Source organism: Aplysia californica, unplaced genomic scaffold (assembly GCF_000002075.1).
Source record: "Aplysia californica isolate F4 #8 unplaced genomic scaffold, AplCal3.0 scaffold00131, whole genome shotgun sequence".
Taxonomy (NCBI): Eukaryota; Metazoa; Mollusca; class Gastropoda; order Aplysiida; family Aplysiidae; genus Aplysia; species Aplysia californica.
The window spans coordinates 707,471-722,470 of NW_004797401.1; the positions used below are offsets into that span (position 1 = coordinate 707,471).

General features: G+C 41.1%; 1 protein-coding gene across 1 annotated transcript in view; it reads right to left on the minus strand.

Moving 5' to 3' along the window:
• Positions 1–15,000, minus strand: part of LOC101858261 (MAM and LDL-receptor class A domain-containing protein 1) — a gene marked incomplete in the record, with an annotated part of 74,929 nt that overhangs the window by 25,306 nt on the left and 34,623 nt on the right. The window contains 8 exon segments of the mRNA XM_035969257.1: positions 3,539–3,641; positions 4,448–4,619; positions 6,128–6,230; positions 7,034–7,204; positions 8,776–8,952; positions 11,376–11,460; positions 12,720–12,865; positions 14,057–14,232. Coding sequence (XP_035825150.1) covers positions 3,539–3,641; positions 4,448–4,619; positions 6,128–6,230; positions 7,034–7,204; positions 8,776–8,952; positions 11,376–11,460; positions 12,720–12,865; positions 14,057–14,232 — 1,133 coding nt within the window.

Consider the following 15,000-nt stretch of genomic DNA (forward strand, 5'->3'; position numbering starts at 1 on the left):
TTCCTATCAAACATCTATCGTCCTTATCTCTCCTCCTTCTTTCCTATCAAACATCTATCGTCCTTATCTTTCCTCCTTCTTTCCTATCAAACATCTATCGTCCTTATCTTTCCTCCTTCTTTCCTATCAAACATCTATCGTCCTTATCTTTCCTCCTTCTTTCCTATCAAACATCTATCGTCCTTATCTCTCCTCCTTCCTTTTTGTGTATGTTACTCTCTCGTGACACCTCTACTCTTCGGCACTTTTATGTAAATTGAATCGATTGTGCCGTAAAACACCCAACTCAATCAATCAATTAAAAGCACTTATATGACCTTATTGTGTTGCAAGTGCCGTAAAACTCTTGCTAAAACTAAGGGAAAAGAAGAATGCTTTAGATAGCCGAGGAAAACCAAAATTTGATCACGCCAGAAAAGCTTTAAATATTTAAAGACAAGCTGAAAATCTTTCCATAAAATAATACTTCATGAAAATCACTCCTACCACGTATCGATACATACAATTTATTTGATCGAACGAATACTCGGTATCGATACCAGCCTGACATAAACAACAATGACCGAAAGTATTGTCCGCCCGGACGAGACAAGCCGAATCCTTGGGCCTTTTTTTTTTACATTCGATATTTTGGGATCTCTTTCTCTATCGTTTTTTCTTTTTTTTTCTTTTCTTTTCTTTCTTTCTTTCTTTGACTCTTTCTCTGATTAAACGTGATGAGGACGGCGTTTTCAGCTTAAGATGGGGGTTTTTTGGTGGGTTTTTTGTTTTCTTTTGTTTTTTGCTTTATGTGACTGGGGCATTGTCGAGCGGGTGGTTGGTGGGTGCTACTGGTGGGTCCTTTTTAAAAAAAATGTTCTTCTGTCTATAGGCTCTGTCTGTCTGTTAGCTTTCTCTTTTCCTGGAAGTATTTGACCTTTGTTATGTTGATGCGCTTCTCTTTACTTTCTCTCTCTCTCTCTCTCTCTCTCTCTCTCTCTCTCTCTCGCTTGCTCACCAGCTCTCTATTTGTGTTTCTCTTTTTCTTTTTCTTGCAATCTCTGTCTCTTTCCTTTTTCTCTCTCTCCCTCATTCGCTCTCTTCTATTATCATATCTCTCCCTTTCTCTACTGTAACTTTTCTTAAATAATTCTCTTCGCTTTTCTTCTGCCCGTGAAAAGAAGGGTTCAAAGTAAAAGCAATAGACAGACAGGCAGACAGACAGACAGACAGACAGGCGTTCCTTTTCGTGTGTACTATATGCTGGACGTGGATAATAGATCTATTAACACAGAGAGTAGAACATAATTTAAAAGCTGTATAAATAGGATGTCAGATAGAATCTTACAGATGTTGTTCATAGTAAGAAGAGAGACTGAAAAGAGAGAAGGGGAGGGGGGGTGGGGACAAATACAAGAGAGAGGGAGAGAGAGAAGGAGAGAGGGGGAAAGAGAGAGATACAGACAGACATACAGACAGACAGACAGACAGACAGACATACAGACAGACAGACAGACAGACAAACAGACAGACAGACAGACAGACAGACAGACAGATAGAGGGGGGGTGGAGATTGAGCGAAAGGTGAACTGATAAAACTTACAGACAGTAGTAGGGACAGAAAGGTTGGAGAAGTCAATAAGATAAACACGCTTTTTGAACAACTGACAACCATTGTGTATAGGCCGGGGGTAAACGGAGAAACAGACGGGGAGCAGAAAATAAACGTACGCACGACATAAAACTCAGACACAAAAAGTCGGACGAGCTACTGCTACCATAATACATTGTTCGATCGAGAGAAGACAGATGGGAGGATGCAGTATATCAAAATTTTAAGATTGAAAAACAATCAAATCTTAAAAGGAAAAAAAAAGAAGAACGATTAGATTATTTATAATGGAGATGTTTTACACTCCCGTTCAGGGGTGGGGCGCACTTGGTTCAATTGATGCAAGCGCTCCTCCTAACCCTGGCCTTCCTTTTCTACTTGTTCTAAATCAGTCAGTGCTGTTGATCTACATTACTACATCCTATCGATCTGTCACCCGCTGGCTGCGCCAGTGAAGAGACAGACGGCGAGGGTGGTTTAAAATGCTCGTAGCACCGCTTGCGGTAGCGTCTGCTTGGAGCAAGCAAAATCTTTGCACCAAAGTAATTTTGTCACTCCAGAGAAAACTAGGCATAGTTCTTCCCGCACAAGAAGAAAGGTGCATGAAACTCCTCTTCTAAGCACCAAATTTGGTGCAAGCAAAAAATTTGATCCAAGTTTCCGCTAGCCTATTCACCAGGGTTGCCAGATTGGATTATTTTTATCCAAACTGCTCATTTTTTAAATTATTTTCGAGTCGTTTGGACTATGATTTTTTTTATTTTGTTTTGTTAGGATTTTGGATTATTTTTGGATTTTTTTTCACTAGCTGTCTCAATTAGTAAGTGAAAAAAAAAAAGAAATATACATAAAAAACAAATTAAAGGAAAACTCTTTCATGGTATAGACACTGCATGTAGATTACTTCAAACCTGGCACTTTGATGCAGGGTTGCCAGAATTTTGATGAAGAACCCGACGAAGAGGACATTTCCTTGTTCGTTTTGGGTAAGTTTACTAATTTTCAGGGTTTGGATAATTTTTTTTTTTAATTGGCTTATTTTTGCCAGCAGTTTGGATTTTTTGAGAAAAAAATTCTTGCAACCCTGCTATTCACAAGGCCTACACTAGTCTACGCTAACTCAATGAAGAATGGGTATCGAAACTGTTGTCTCCCTCTATTGTGTAGCAAGTCCTGTTAATGTATATCTTCAAATTGAGTCTGGTTGTTGGTGCTGCTCGAAGTAATTAGAAATCTTTAAATCTTCTGAGATTGTGAGCATAGTGAGTTGTTAGTATTGTTTCACTTTATTGCAGCTTTTATGCGGTTTCATCTAGATCTAGATCTAGAAACTGTTATGAATATCGATAGATATAGATTACGGGAGATATATATACATTATAATACGTACATGCCATCAGACTCAGTCTCTCTCTCTCCCCCTCTCTCGCTCTCTCTCTCTCTCTCTCTCTCTCTCTCTCTCACACACACACACACACACACACACACACACACACACACACACACACACACACACATACATACACACACACACACACACACACACACACACACACACACACACACACCCCACACAGACTCGCAGAAAGCAATAGAAAAAACTGACCACACCAGAGCGCCCGCCAATCGCTCATTACAATTTTAATAGTAGCTAGTAAGCCTATTGCCCATTTGCTCACTTTCCAATTATGCACCTCCTTGCCTGCTACCCACGCGACGCCCCTGCCCCCGTTGACACAGTTTACCCCATTTAGGAGGCGGTTTTTAACCCTGCCTAACAGAATCAACCCGAACTGAGGGTGACAGAACCTCCAAATAGAGAGAGAGAGAGAGAGAGAGAGAGAGAGAGAGAGAGAGAGAGAGAGAGAGAGAGAGAGAGAGAGGGGGGGGGTGGAGACCAAGAATGACCATAGATGCTTTGCGAAGAAAGAAGGGCAAAACGCTTACCTGAAAGTGCGAGAGGCTTGAATGTCGAACAGTCGCCAACCACTACGTCATCAATAGCGATATCGCTCAAATATTTGGGACCAAGTCTTGCCTCGATCGTCACCTGAAACATCAGTATTAATAAACTACCTTGACCTTAAAAAACTCCGGGCGAGTGACGCTAGCCACAGGCGGCATATTTATTTCACTTAGAGCCCTTCACACCTGACTTAATGCACAGTCTTACAACATACTCCGAGGCACTGCTGTAAGTATTGGGGGACTCCGGAGGGCATGCAGGAATTGCAGCCAAAACAGCCTTCAAATAAGAAAATCTATGTACGTCGATGTGGAGCAGAAAATTGATGTGGCACGTTAAAACAAGGGAGGTCGCAGTTTGTACTATTTTTGCCTTCAGGATGCTTACAAGCTCCTCACATGATATGCAGATCATTTGTTTGCCCCAGAATGTGGCATTCAATCTGTGTGCAAGACATTTCTATTATTCCCTTTCTTATTGTCATGCGGTGCTTGTCTGTATTCTTGTGTACGCCTGCTTCTCATCTATTGTTCTTCTTCTCTTTCTCTTTCTCTTTCTCTCTCTCTCTCTCTCTCTCTCTCTCTCTCTCTCTCTCTCTCTCTCTCTCCCTCCCTCTGCCTCGTTGACATTGATGGGCATTCTTCAATGCTACGTTTTTATACTAATCCACTTCCGGAGCAATACCATGCTGACTCTCCGTGCTCTGCAAATGATAAACCCTAAAACCACTATGTCTATCCATTTATCTATCTACCTATCTATCTATCTACCAATCTATCTATCTATCTATCTATCTATCTATCTATCTATCTATCTATCTATCTATCTATCTATCTACAGTTACAACGCACAGTCGCCATATTCACAAACAGCTGATGTCCCCAACTCACATGGAAAGGTTGTGACACGTTCCCCAGATCCAGCAACACTTGCCTCCACACCTGACCCTGATCCCCCTCTAGAGAGAAGACCTGGTCCTCCGGCTTCACTCCACTCACATCCAACATGGTATTGTATACAGTCAAGCCGCCCATGCCGCTGCCGTACATGTAGGTGAAAAACCTGTGCATATAAAAAAACGAATTATGCATATCTTCAAACGAATAAATAATAATATGTACATAAAAATAATATACATGAGTGTTCCTTTTAAAGACGCTTTTAAAAAGGGGGGGGGTAAATTTGTTTCAATGGTCTGGTGTCTTTGATAATGTTGGATGAATTCTTATTTGATAAGTCACGTCAGCAGAATCCATGGTGCCGGAAAAGTAATCAGGCAAGTGTTCACTTTAAGAAAATAGAATTTGCCAGGAATAAACTTTGTAAACCATCAATATACTTTAAATAAAAAACATTAATTTATCAATAGAAGAAGACTTTGGTCAACAATTTAAAAAAGGGTGTAGATTGTGATGATAATAATAATATTGAATAATAATAAACGGCATTTTTATTCCTCATTTACCCGTTAAATAGCAAGGTCTATGCGCTTTACAATCTATATTATTAGCAGACCGTAGAACACTCAGAACAATTCTCCAGTGCAAGCAGCCATTTACGCGCTCAAACACTAACAAACTGACAAGATCTTCAGCTGCCTAAATCCCGGTTCCCATCCCCACCTGGGCGAAGTGAAGAAAATTCGGGTACAGTTTCTTCCCTAGGAACACAACATTGGACCCCTGACGGGGTTCGAGCCCATGACCTTTCATATTTTATGAGATCAATAACCTTGCCATTTGACCACCGACACCATCAGTATAGAAACTATTGAACACACGTTTATGCGAAAAGAATGACAATGTTTGTGTATGATGGTGCAAAACCAAGTATCTGATGGGTTAACTTCTAGTTACGTTTAATCTGGTGGCAACTATGTCACAAATCGAGATCTAAAATTCCTGCGACCATTGGAGAACTATTTTGATTTTTAATAGGTCTCGTACCTTTGATAGTTTATGAGAAGTTTAAAGACACATTTGTTGAAGCATATTCTATGCCAGAAGTTGATTTTTCGTGTGTGTGAGAATGTGCATGGGTCGGGAACTTTTGTGTGTTTGCTCACACGAGCGTTCGTGTGTGCATGTGTGTGTGTGTGTGTGTGTGTGTGTGTGTGTGTGTGTGTGTGTGTGTGTGCATGAGTGCGTCTTGTTGTTTGTGTTGTTGTTGTTGTTGTTGTTGTTGTTGTTGTTGTTGTTGTTGCTGTTGGTGTTGCTTTTGTTAAATGGTCTCATAGCGTGGCTTTTCTGTCTTTCGATTTGTCAGTCAAGTTAATATGGGGTGCCCACTACAGATGGGATCGGCTGATCAGGCCGATCGCCCGACACGGTCGCCTTAAAAGCGAAGGTGTTTGTTTTCAGTTTCAGGCGCCCAAGTCGGGCGATCGGCCCGATCCAGTCGTAGTGGGCACCCCGTATGAGGGATAATTTTGCGTTGCACAGCGCACAGAACCCTTTTGGAGACTAGGTGCTATATAAATTCCCATTATTAATCAGATTTTGAGCACTGAACATCCCCTCTTCACTGCGAAAAAGCTGAAATACAGTACATTGCATTCAAAAGACACTTACGCTAAACAGACTCTGTCGGCACTTGGGAAATCCAGCACAGGGGAAATCAGACGAGCCTTCAAATCAGGTTTCTGGAAGGACGCTTCAACATACATATAACCTCCTGGAACACACGCTGACGCTGTCATTATCATCATCATCATCATCATCGTCACCTTCAACAACAACAACAACAACAACAACAACAACAACAACAACAACAACAACAGCAGCAGCAGCAACAGCAACAATAGTTAAGCGAAATAGAGTAGTAGCAGTATTTTGATTAGTATGATTTTGATTATGATTATGGTTATTATCGTTATCTGATTGGTAGTAGTAGTAGTAGTAGTAGTAGTAGTAGTAGTAGTAGTAGTAGTAGTAGTATCATTATTATCATTATTATCATTTTTATTTATGCTATTCTTTATTATCAAACACTTGAAATTATGATCCCAGAATGCCCGAAATGATCAGTTAGTTTGCCTCTTCAAAAAAATTACTCACTTGATATCTAAGGACAAAATTGCGACTTTTCGCGTAAGGAATAACCTTGACCTCGCCTATCAAAGATGACCTACCAGTCTGTGCTGCAATGATTATGGTCTGCGTCGTTGCTTGTCGAAGACACGTCTATTCCAGTGTAGGAGAACCGTTATCGAGTATCCCTATCTTTCAACTAAGATGCTTTATCCTGTTCACCCTGGAATATTCCTGACAGAAAAGGTCGAAGCTGCCCTCCGTAACAAATGTTATTGGAGGAGGTCTGCATTTTCTGCGAGAATTAGAGAACTACTTTAAACAATCTAAATTGTATTGATGGTGAAGAAACACATTTTCAATTTTTAAGAAACAGGCATTCGTTTGTACTACAAGTTATCCCTAATCTGTAGTGCCGAATGCGAAGGATAGCACATATTATCTCACCATTGCGTGTGTTGAGCGTGTGGTCTGCGGGTGGTCCTGTGTCCTCAGTCAAGGTGGACCCAGCATTGGCTGTCCAGTCCAGGTTGTCATCCGTGGCCTGAGTCCAGCCACAAAGTCGGCCTAGCCTTCGGTCAAAGTTACAGTAGTGCACAGCGCCGGTGTTCCTTGTGCCTTGATTGAAACATACAGTTTTGTCAAAGCATTCAGGTTTAATAATATTTTATAGAATAGGCCTCTTTAAAAAGTTGCGTTGACTATTGTTCTTTTTCTGTGTTAGGATGAGGGAGGGGGCTGTACAGAATTATGAGTTTTATTCTGAGAGCATTTGCCTCGACTGTTATCATACTTTTCTTTTGTCTTAAAGAAACTACATATTTTATTATTTGCCATGGATGTCTGCATAGAAAGTATGAGTATTTTTTAAAGTGTTTTACGGCGCTCGCAACTGCATAAGGCCATATGAGCGCGCGGGACACATTAAACATTTTTAGTTGGTAGGAAATGTTTGATTTTGCCCGGGTGGCGGCCGAAGCCTACTCTGATCTCTTTTAGACCACCAAGGGATCTTTAACGTGCGCAAATTGCACACAGGTCCTCCGAGATTTTTCACCCTTGTCCGAGAAGGCTAAGTGTAGATCTTTCCTACCAGAAAATCAGGGGTGTGGCTGAAAGACAGAAGTAAGAAGGAGCCAAGAAGTAGCCGTAGAAAGGCTACAGAAAGAGTCAGGAGCCCAGAGTCAGGAGCAAAGAAGGGGAGGGGTGGGGGCAGAAAGGAGAGACGAAAGCAAACGACAGAACATAGCTAGAGAGCAGGATATGAGGTGAAAGGAGACAATTTTAGAGAAGAAAATTTTTCCATCGCTACCCGGATTCGAACTCAGGACCTTTCAATGAGAGGCAAACACCTTAACCTCTAGGCCACGAGAGCCCCCCTATGAGTATTTATATTGGAAATCCCTAGAATACTTTTAAAAACGATAAAGAAAAAGGTTCGGTAGTTTTCTAATATAGAATATTAATGATATGACCGTACGTGTATATATATACAGTCGAGCCTACAATGACCCCCCCCCCCCCCCTTATATTACGGCCACCCGTACAAACATCCTTTGTGTTTTCCTATTGTTATGTAAAACGGTAACCTGTTCAAACCTCATGTTATCAACCAACAACCAAAACTACGTAACTAAGATGGCCATGTAAATCTCTCATAACCCTACGCACTGTCATAATGTATGTATGGGTTCCTGAAGCCGTGGAAGAGACGTAATAATCTATCCCCCTGTCGTTAATGTTGGTCCCTCCAATGAATAAATTACTCATGTTAAGTAGGTCCCTCCCACCGTTTACCTAAGTTGAACAATAGGTAACGATAAATTTATTTCAGTTACTGCTGAGGGAAGCGTGTGATTTGTCATAACCTATATAAGCTCCACCCACAACTCGTACACAAATCGTGAGATAAGCTGTCACTGTTTACCCAGTTCGTAACAATGGACGTCAACATGGACTTGCTACAGATGTGTGGTTCGTTCTCCGAGTGGTGACAACCCATGTGTTTGTTTTACAATGGCACTCGGTCTTTCATGTCTGACATTATTTCGCTTTATTTTACCCTTGCCCAAAAATGGCAACAAAAAAAGTAACCATGCGAGTGTGTGTAGGGGGTGGGGGGTGGGGGTGGAGGGTGGTACGTTGTAATAATAAATCTTCACAGACTATCTATATGCTGGACAACTCACCGAGGCAGGCCGGTGAGTCCCCCGTCCACTGCCCCAGGTCCCGACACACTCTCTCGGACGCCCCGACCAGGGTGTAGCCGCTGTCACATCGGTAGAGGACTCGAGCCCCAACAGAGAAGTCTCTTCCATCTATTTGTCCGTTTTTCAGTGGTTGGGGGGAGCTGCAGTTGGTGATGTCTGGGCGGAGACAAAAGAGGGTAAAATAAGTGATTTTGCTTTTGTAAGAGATTTACAGATTAAGTTCTCTTTGATCTAATAAAGGGTTCAATTAATTTTTTCGAGGAATTAATGGTCTAAAAAGTAAGATACAATCGGCACTTGCAAAACAGTTAGTTCATTTAAGTTCCAAAGATTAAAAGTGTCACAACAGAGGGGGGGGGGGGGTTGTTGTTGTTGTTTTTTTTGTTTTGGTTTGGGTTTGGGTTTTTTTGGGTTTTGGGGGTTTTTTTGGGGGGTGGTAAGTGTTTTAAGGCGCTAGCAACTGCATATTAAGGTCATATGAGCACGCGGGTATATTAAACATTTTTAGTTTATAGGAAATTTTGAATTTGCCCGGATGGCGGTAGGAGCCTACTCTTATCAATTCTAGGCCACCAAGGGATCTTTAACGATCTTAGAGGCTAAGAGGTATGATTTATCGTTCTTGTTGACTCCACATACCATTCTGTCTCGGAATCATTAAGTTTAAAGTACTGCTGTATTTACCTCTATAATTTCAAATGTATGAATAGAGTGTATGAATTGTGTTCTAATATTACGACAGATTGAGATACGTAAATGAGACAAAAATCGTTTGTCTGTAAAAATCATAGGGCATTCGAAAGACTCTGCAATGCATCAAGTAGCTGTGAATAACGCGAAAATCGTGAAAGTTGAAAAGAAAAGTCGAATGAGCCTAGCTCTACATAGACATTGGTCGTCACCCTTCCCGACATTGAGCGTAAAAGAGATATTTCAGGGAAAACGTGAAAAAAGTAATACACAACGATTTGGAATCCGAACCTCGAATTTCTGTGTTACATGTCAAGTCTATAAACCCCTTGGCCAAAATCTGTCCGTTTTCTTACAACGAAGATCAGTAAGGGCGCCACCTGAAACTATGACTGACCTGCCCAAATAATCTGTCACTTAGTTTGCTTTGCAAGCGAGGGACGCAATTTCACTTAGGGAAGATAATACTTTATCAAGCTGAGCTGTTCAGCCTTTCTGTAAAGATGTATCCAAACCAAACAGACAAAGTTAGCCTTAACTAGCATGGTCGAAGAGGTCCACCTCCTAAAGGTTTTAGATCGTGTCAATGGGGGCTATAGTAATATATGATGTTTCATACAAGACTGATCCCACAGCCACAAACAGAAACTAAAGCCTTTTAAAAGTTTGTTTACAGTACTTTCGTATACTTAGCAAGTATCGTGTCTTTTCTTTTGGGATGGTTGGTTTAGTAACACAAATAGGTCAAATAAATGGCTAGGATTAGAAATGTTGCTTGATGGCCATATACAAAAGAAAAAAGGAGGGGAGATGAGGACAACAGATGTGTGATAGGAAAAAGAGCTAAACTAATTTTAAATCTTTTTTTTATGGACGTTGTACGTGAAAAAACGCAATAAGCTGTTTAAAAAAAAAACACGCTCATACAAACACAAATAAGATATTCCTTTTTTTAAATTATAGGAGCCGAAGAAGTGTCTAAACCAATGGTTCTTAACTTGAGTTTTATGGAGCCCCAAAAGGGAATTGGCAGAGATCAAGACATGTATCTGAGTACGTGCGTGTGTGTGTGTGTGTGTGTGTGTGTGTGTGTGTGTGTGTGTGTGTGTGTGTGTGTGTGTGTGTGTGTATGTGTGTGTGCATCTATGAGTGTGTATATGCGCGCATGTGTGTGTGTTTGTGTGTGTATATGTGTGAGTATATGTGTGTGTGTGCGCGCGCGCGTGTGTGTGTGTGTTCCATTGACTCGCAATCGTATTGTCATGGGTTCGAATCCCATCAGGGCCCTTCGTTGTGTCCTTTGGAAAGGTACTTTACACGAACTGTCCTCACTTCACCCAGGTGGGAATGTCTACCCACCTATAGACAACGAAAGTTCTTGTCAGTTTGTTAGATATTAGTGTTTGAGCGCTTAATGAGCTGCTTGCACTGTTACGTCTCGGGATGCTGAGAGTGTTTCTGAGAGTTCTATGGTCTGCTAATGTAATAATATAGTGTAACGGGCAGAGAGCTTGCTGTTGAGCGTGGGTATGTGCTGCACAAATTTTATTTTTTAGGAGTATTTACCCCACGTGTAGGGTTTGGTGAATGCACGTATGGAAGTTTCAAGGTTCATAATCTCCAACAAGGTTAGGAAACACTGCCCGAGACTATAGTCGCTATACAAATGCTATCTATTATTATTTATAATTATTATAGTGGCTCAGAAGTACCCATACTCAGGGGTTTGATTACACGCCCGTTGTTGCAGAGATAAGAGAAGCACGAAGTACAAAATGATTGATGCCTATTTATTGTTTTGATACTATGTTAGTAACAAATATCTAAGTACATTTCAAATTAAGGACAGTGAGGATGGATGGGCCAAGGAAAATAAAATTGCACCTTACCACACCTATACAAGGCGTTGAGCTTGTCGATATCTCCAGGAGACAAACCAACACGCTGGCCCATCACAACACCTGGTGGCAGTTTCTGGCACAAATTTAAAAAAAAACAATAATAAAAACTGTTTGTGAATGAAGCTACCTGCGGGGGGGGGGGGGTGTTCGTTTTTTCTTGGGGTGGGGTGTTTGTTGTTCGTTTTTGTTGCTGTTGTTGTTGTTGTTGTTGTTGTTGTTGTTGTTGTTGTTGTTGTTGTTGTTGTTGTTGTTGTTGTTGTTGTTGTTTGGGGTGGGGCTTTGTTGTTTTGTTGTTGTTTTCTTTCTTGGGGTGAGTTGTTTGTTTGTTTGTTTTGCTCTAAACCTTGCTTATCGTAGAAAGTAGAAAGGTTCAATTCAGCTGTTGAGCACTAGGTTTAAAGATTACTGAATAGAACAACAAAAAAGAAAACTAAAAAGAAAGATACAAACGCCGAAGAGATCACAAAAGGCGCACATCTCAACCTCTATGGTCATTAGTGTGGCATGCACCTCTTGCGTGTGTGCAGTGGGGCTGCTTGTCATCCCAGAGACTTAACTAATTATTATTAATTTAGGACACGCTTTCTGATCATTTAATTTTGAAGCTTGAAGACACCCTGTTTTGGGGCACTATCAGTAAGAAACATAACCTCCGTTATTCGCACTGTTTTTCAAAGATTTTTAAAACCTCAAACTTAAAAAGGCACACTGCAGCATGCATACTATAAAATATAAAAATTGGCATGTCTCATGCGTTTATAAATATTTCGAAATGTGCTGCAAACATGAACTCTTGGTCCGCTCGCCGGACATGTGTCTTTTACGTTCTTAAAACGCTAACACAGAAATGCTAGATCTATATCTTGTTTCCCGAGTATCTTCCGAAAGCCAAGCAATTTTAAATTTTAGAGCAAAAATATGTGCCATACTTTAGGCCGTAGTAACATTTGGTGGAATATTATATGGACATAATGACCTGGCAGCCAACATCTGGGGCCACATTCCTCAACACGCTTACTTTATCTCTTTCAGTTACATCTTGTTCAGACAAACGTTCGCTGTGTAGGGGTTGGGCGTACGCTGTCGCACGCGAGAGACCAAAGTTCGATTCCGGGGTGGGGGAGGGGGGGGGGATTTTCAAATAGTATCTCAGTCATTTTGTTGGTTTTGCTGGGACGTTGTATACGCTCTCAATCCGGGTTAGCCTTGTCAGGCATAATCGAAGCCAGCCTCTTAAATGATCTAAATTGTATCGATAAAGGCGTAAAAAAAACGATATAATATTTTTTTTTAACTAGTTCATATTGTTGTTAGATCAGATCGAGGGCTCACCTGTCTGGACACCAGAGTTGGTTTATGTCTGTCTAAAGCGAACGTGTTGTTAGAATAGTGCATCACAGATCCATAGTCGTAAGGCATGGAAAGGAAAATCTCATGGCTGTGGACCCGGTTTCGAATTTCAAAGTTCTCTCTGTGTTCTGAGGAATAACACAAACGCACATGCACACCCGCATATTAAAGTCCTCACATTCGCAAATAGTCAAAACTAGTGTGATAATATGATGTTCTGTGTATTCGCAAGGAAAAGTTCTACCATCATTAGACAAAATAACAAAGTGCTGTAGCTATTCGCCCCTGCACGCAGAAAACCTGAGTTCGATTCCCTTGTGAGGAAAATTTTCATTGAATATCCCGGTCTTTCTTCTGGGGCGTCTAACTTCCGTCGATAGGGACGTGAAACACTAACATTAGGGAGCAAAGACCGAATCCACATGTACAGGTATTGGAATCAAAGATATCCATTAGTCTGACGGTACAAGCGGAAATGGAAAAGGCGGGGACATCATGGAAACAGCTAGAAAAGGATGCACAGGACAAACTGCGCAGTAGAAATGTTGTTGGTGGCCTATGCTCCACTGGGAACTAAAAAGGGAAAGAGAGAAGAGAGAAGAGAGAGAGAGTCTGACGCACAAACATGCAAACAAATTGGCGTACACGCATAATCAAAGTACAAGAATTAATAGTGAATATGATGAGAGAGTGTAAGATAAAAGATAGGATTCTACAAAAACACAAAGTCAACACATTTCGTGACGCCAGAGATTTCAGAGAGGGTGTTAGACTGAATTTAGTGAAATGCTCTGTTTCTGTTGATTTTAAATTCTGATTAATTATGACCCCCAGTTTTTTTAATAGTTATAAGCTGCAGGTAGGATTTTTTTTAAATAAAGGAAATTAAATTCACCAAACAAAATAATTCTTAAAACGTAAAGCATATGTAGATGTACGCCTATAGTACGACCAGCAACAGTCTTGAAAAGACTAGAGAAAACTGGAAGACGGACAGTAAAGTACGATCAACAAAAATATTTTACTCCCGGACACACAGGCAAACATGTTAACAACTCTGCATTCGATATAGACACGCTACATCGGTGTCAGTTGAAGCAACATTTTATAGATGAACAAAGATAACACTTTTAAATTCAAGGAAATTAGTTTAGAGATCTGAGGGAAATAGTGTAAGGTCAAAAAGAAAAGACAGAAGAGAAGAGAACGCTTCTTCGAGTTCTCGCTCACTCTTCATAAAGACTACAATAGTATGCTTCGTAGGGAGTTATGCTTCAATAGCAGCAACATTTCCACCAAACCTTAACTTACTCACTGACCTTTGGGAATATTGTCCCACATGACCGTTATGTACTCATTTCTGTCTATGCGGCTGTGCTCATGCCATAGACCCAACAAGTGCAGAATTTCGTGGATGATCGTGCCGTGTCGCAGGCAGCCGTCGCCCAAGGACACCTCCTGCAAACCACCTTTCAAACCTACTGAGCTGTAGCAACTGTAAATAGTAACAACGATAGATAAGACTTAAGTTTAGGTTTAATTTTAGTAAGGGTTTCACAGCACTCGCAGCACAAATAGATTATATAAGTGCCGAGGTTTAGAGATGTCACTAGAGAGTAACCCAGGCAGAAAGAGGAAAGATGAAGACGAGAGTAAAGAAAGACCAAACTACACAAGAGATCCCGCCAACCAACCACTTAAATGGGACACTCTGTGAAACCATTATAATATATAATGTTGGCCTACACTGCAAATAGCTCTGGTTCGAATTCTAACGGGTACTTTCTTAAACGTGGGTTGTTCAGGTAATTCGAGTGGCTCTATATCCACTTTACTAGATTCTAGGGGGAGGGGGGGGGGGCTCTAGCGGTTATGGTATTCGTCTTTCATTCAATAGGTCTCGGATTCGAAACCTGACACGACGGCACATTTTCTTCTCTAAAATGTTCTCCTTCCACCGCCTTTCCTACTCTCTAACCATGTTTTGTCGTCTGCTTTCGTCTCCACTTTTTGCCCAAACACCCCCCCATCTTCTTTGTCCCCTCCTCTGGGCTCCTGACTTTTTCTGTAGCCTCTCTACTGCTACTCCTTGGCTCTTTCTTAATGCTGCCTCTCAGCCACACCCCTGTTCGCCCGCATCCTCTTTAAGTACATTCAAATCCAAGAGAGATAAGGACCGTGCTTAATTGAAAAAGCCTTCAGCATGCGAGTATATTATGTGTCTAGTAGATAATAGTTGTTTCACCGCAAGAGAGCAGCCGGT